The sequence below is a fragment of the Dromiciops gliroides genome, chromosome 2, assembly GCF_019393635.1.
Source record: "Dromiciops gliroides isolate mDroGli1 chromosome 2, mDroGli1.pri, whole genome shotgun sequence".
Taxonomy (NCBI): domain Eukaryota; kingdom Metazoa; phylum Chordata; class Mammalia; order Microbiotheria; family Microbiotheriidae; genus Dromiciops; species Dromiciops gliroides.
This window is the reverse complement of record NC_057862.1, coordinates 178,778,353-178,782,055: the sequence shown is the minus strand read 5'-3', so window position 1 is coordinate 178,782,055 and position 3,703 is coordinate 178,778,353. Positions and strand designations below refer to the sequence as shown.

The 3,703-nt window shown below is 41.6% G+C and overlaps 1 protein-coding gene across 1 annotated transcript; it reads left to right on the top strand.

The window, feature by feature from the left end:
- The first annotated feature begins 2,396 nt into the window (after positions 1 to 2,396).
- On the top strand, positions 2,397 to 3,329 carry LOC122738484 (olfactory receptor 5AU1). Its single transcript, XM_043980502.1, has one exon. The coding sequence runs from the start codon at positions 2,397 to 2,399 to the stop codon at positions 3,327 to 3,329; it is 933 nt and encodes a 310-aa protein (XP_043836437.1).
- Positions 3,330 to 3,703: the final 374 nt, after the last annotated feature.

Below are 3,703 nucleotides of genomic sequence, written 5' to 3'. Positions count from 1 at the left end.
TGTTTTTCTGTCTGTCTCTCTATGTCTCTGTATTTCTCTGTCTCTCTGCCTCTGTCTCTTTGTCTCTGTCTCTCTCTCCATCCCTTCTTCTTAAACCGTACCGTACTTCCCTCCTACTTTCACAAGAAATCATCTATATAATTATAAAGAATTAATTGTTAATTGAGGTTTTTATGCCTCAGTACGCACTGACCTGGGGCTCCGCAAACCGCACAGTGCTCCACCCACTGGTTGTAGCCATTGCCATGGCGCTGGCACCTCACGTCATCACCACTCGCTGATGCCTACATGGGCCTGGCAAAATTATAATGATTGGAAGCCTAGTGAGGGCAGTCATGTGACTATCAGAGCAGCCATCCCATTGGCTGGAGCAGTATGGAGTTTTCTGGGATTGGGGGAGGAGAATTGGGCATTCTAGGTGGAAACTGGAAGGCAGGTGTTCTGCTGCTTATTCTCAGCTGATTCCTGGGCGGTGGTATTTTCTCAGGTTGTATAATTCCCCTTTCCCTATTTTATTTCCTTTCCCTTGATCCTACTGATCTTGTTTGTGGTTTGTTTGTTTTTTAAGTTTGTTCTTGTTAAAATAAATCCTGTTCTGTTTTGAGGGAGGCTGCCAGTCTCCTTCCTTGCCCCAATATTGCAGCGAGCCACTTAGCTAACACTCCCCAATTAAAAATTGGTCCCCACATAATTTCTCAGGAAGGGCAAGAAAAGCCCTCTAAGAGTCGTTCACTGCCTTCCATGTCTCCTGTGCAAGATAATCTGGAACCCTCCATATCTCACCAGTGCCTCTTTTCCCTTCTCTCTGACTCTTCCCTTTGTTCCCTCTTCATCCTTCAAAATCCACCTGGTACCAGTTTTGCAATCTTTTTTATGCATAATCCCATCATTATCATTCTCCTAAATCCAAAAAAGTAAAAGAATGGCTGGAAGATCCCAGGAACTTTAAGCAACTCTTTTCTATGATATACCTATCCCAATCTTCATTGTGGTTGTTAGGGGTTGTGGTTGTTAGGGGTTGTGGTTTTATCATGAAGAGTTACTTTTCATTTTTCTTTTTCCCACAGACTCTGACGACACCGGCTATTATAAAGATTAATCAGTAAGCCTACAATAAGTTCTCCTGGGACACTTAGGATCATCCAGGTTCTCATGTTAGCCACTCCTTTGTACTACTCTATTCCTTAGCACCAGACCAATCTCCTTATTAAAATCTGGAAAGAATTTGGTGACATGATGTTTAGTAACTACATTTGTGTAATTTCATTTGTGGATGTTTACTTATGTTTCAGCTAGATTACTCTTAAAAAATTGTAAACTCCAGAGAAGCAGAGATCATCTTTCGCTGTGCAAGACACAGAGAAGAAACTCAAAAAATTATTACTTGACTTAATAGCTTTCCTTGTGTGTCGTTTAAAATCTAAATTGTGTGGTCACCTTAAATTAGAAGCTTTAGAACCAGTCTTTGGCCATTAAGCATTTATTAAAGCATACTAGGTATTCATGTGGAGTTCAGAAAGTTAAGAAAAGGCCTATCTAGCCTAGAGTTCCAGCCTGGTCTGGTTCTTCCTCAAGTCCTCCGCCACAAGCCTGCTTCAATCATGAACTCTCGGGCAGCTAGGTGGCACAGTGGTTAGAGCACCGGCCCTGGAGTCAGGAGGACCTGAGTTCAAATCTGGCCTCAGACACTTAACACTTACTAGCTGTGTGACCCTGGGCAAGTCACTTAACCCCAATTGCCTCACTAAAAAAACCCAAACAAAAAAAATCATGAACTCCCCAGCAAACTGAGTGTGGAAGCTTTTTATAGGTCCAGAGCATAGGCACTCTTATACACTGCTTCAAACTGATTGGTTAGTATCATCCGAATCCATTGGTTCACTGGACTTGAAGGTGGTCTCAAGTTAAGTTCAAAGTTCTTAGCTTCTGAGAACAATACCTTCTTAAGGGCTAGCCAGCTGTGCTTACAATCTAGTTAACTTGAAGTAGGATAATCAGCAGTCAATCACTCTTACTTAATTCAATCAGTTTAGATTAATCTTCAAGTGGGCCTTTGAGTATCTGCTAAATCCCATTATTTTATCACACTTGTCAATCTGTAAATGCTCCAGGGAAGACACTGATGTGTTTCATTTCATGTTTTAAAATTTCCTTTGTATCTTCCTTCAATGGTCAAGCTATTGCTTTGTGAATTATTCAACCCTTGTCAATTAACTAACCAACGAGAAAAGACCCTCTCATGATTGGTTCCACTGGCAAAGCCAAAGTCTCCAGATGGGAATCATCCCACTCTGAAATGTGTTCTCCTTGGACAGATTTATCTGACCTAGTCAAACTACTTTCCTTTTCCTTTCTGAACGCAGTAAGTTTCCAGGCACTCAAAGCCCTAAAAGGAAATGGTTGGAAAGAACTTAAACATAACAACAGAATTTGAACTGTTGGGCCTCACCAATGACCCTCAGCTGAAGAAGCTGCTTTTTGGGACATTTTTGATCATGTACATTATCACTCTGGTGGGAAATATGACCATGTTCTTCTTGATCCATGTGAGCTCAAATCTGCACACTCCCATGTACTTCTTTCTGAAGAGCCTCTCCTTTTTGGATTTCTGGTACTCTTCAGTTGTCATCCCCCAGACCCTGGTGAACTTTTTAGTTGAGAAAAGGGTGATTTCCTATCTAGGATGTATGGCCCAGATGTTTTTTTATGCTGGATTTGCAACAACAGAATGCTACCTCATAGCTGCCATGGCCTATGACCGCTACGCTGCCATCCATAACCCACTACTCTATCATGTCACTATGTCCAACTCTGTATGCGTCTCTTTGGTTGTTGGCTCTTTTGGTGTTGGTTTTCTCAATTCTCTCATTCATACAAGCTGTATCTTCAGCTTAAATTTCTGTGGGGCCCACGTAATCACTCACTTTTTCTGTGATGGACCCCCAATCCTGTCTCTGTCTTGTGAAGACACCTTTCTTTGTGAAATCTTGCTCTTCATCTTCGCAGGCTTCAATCTTCTAAGTTCTACTTTCACCATCTTAGTTTCCTACCTCTTCATCTTTCTCACTATCATAAGAATCAATTCTACTGAAGGTAGGTTCAAAGCCTTTTCCACATGTATCTCCCATCTCATAGCTGTCTGCCTCTTCTATGGGACGACTCTCTTCATGTATCTTCGGCCTGCTTCCAGTTATTCCATGAACCAAGATCGTATGGTTGCTGTGATATACACCGTGGTCATCCCAATGCTGAATCCCCTAATCTATTCCCTGAGGAACAAAGATGTGAAGGAGGCTCTATGGAAAGTCTTGAGAGGGAAACAAGCATAATTAAGACAATCTCATTGTGTTACAATACAGCTCTGTGGCTGCAGTAGACAAACTGAGAACATTTTGTTGATGGCTTCAGAACTGGTTCATTTCTATGTTACTCCATTATCAATATGAGTCTCCTTGGTCTCTTTGTAGTTTTGCAACTCCCAACTACTGTGATAAATGGGAGTTTTGGTGGACTTTCAGAGAGGGTTCATCTGAAGAGGGCTTGTACCTGATCCAGCTGTACTGATTCAAGTGTTTCAAATGAGAAAGGGTTCAATTATTTTTCCACATTTTGAATATTTTGCAATCCTTAAGAAGATTAAAAGGGCTTTATTTTGGAGGCAACTAGGTGGCCCTGAGTTCAGGAGAACCTGAATTCAAATCTG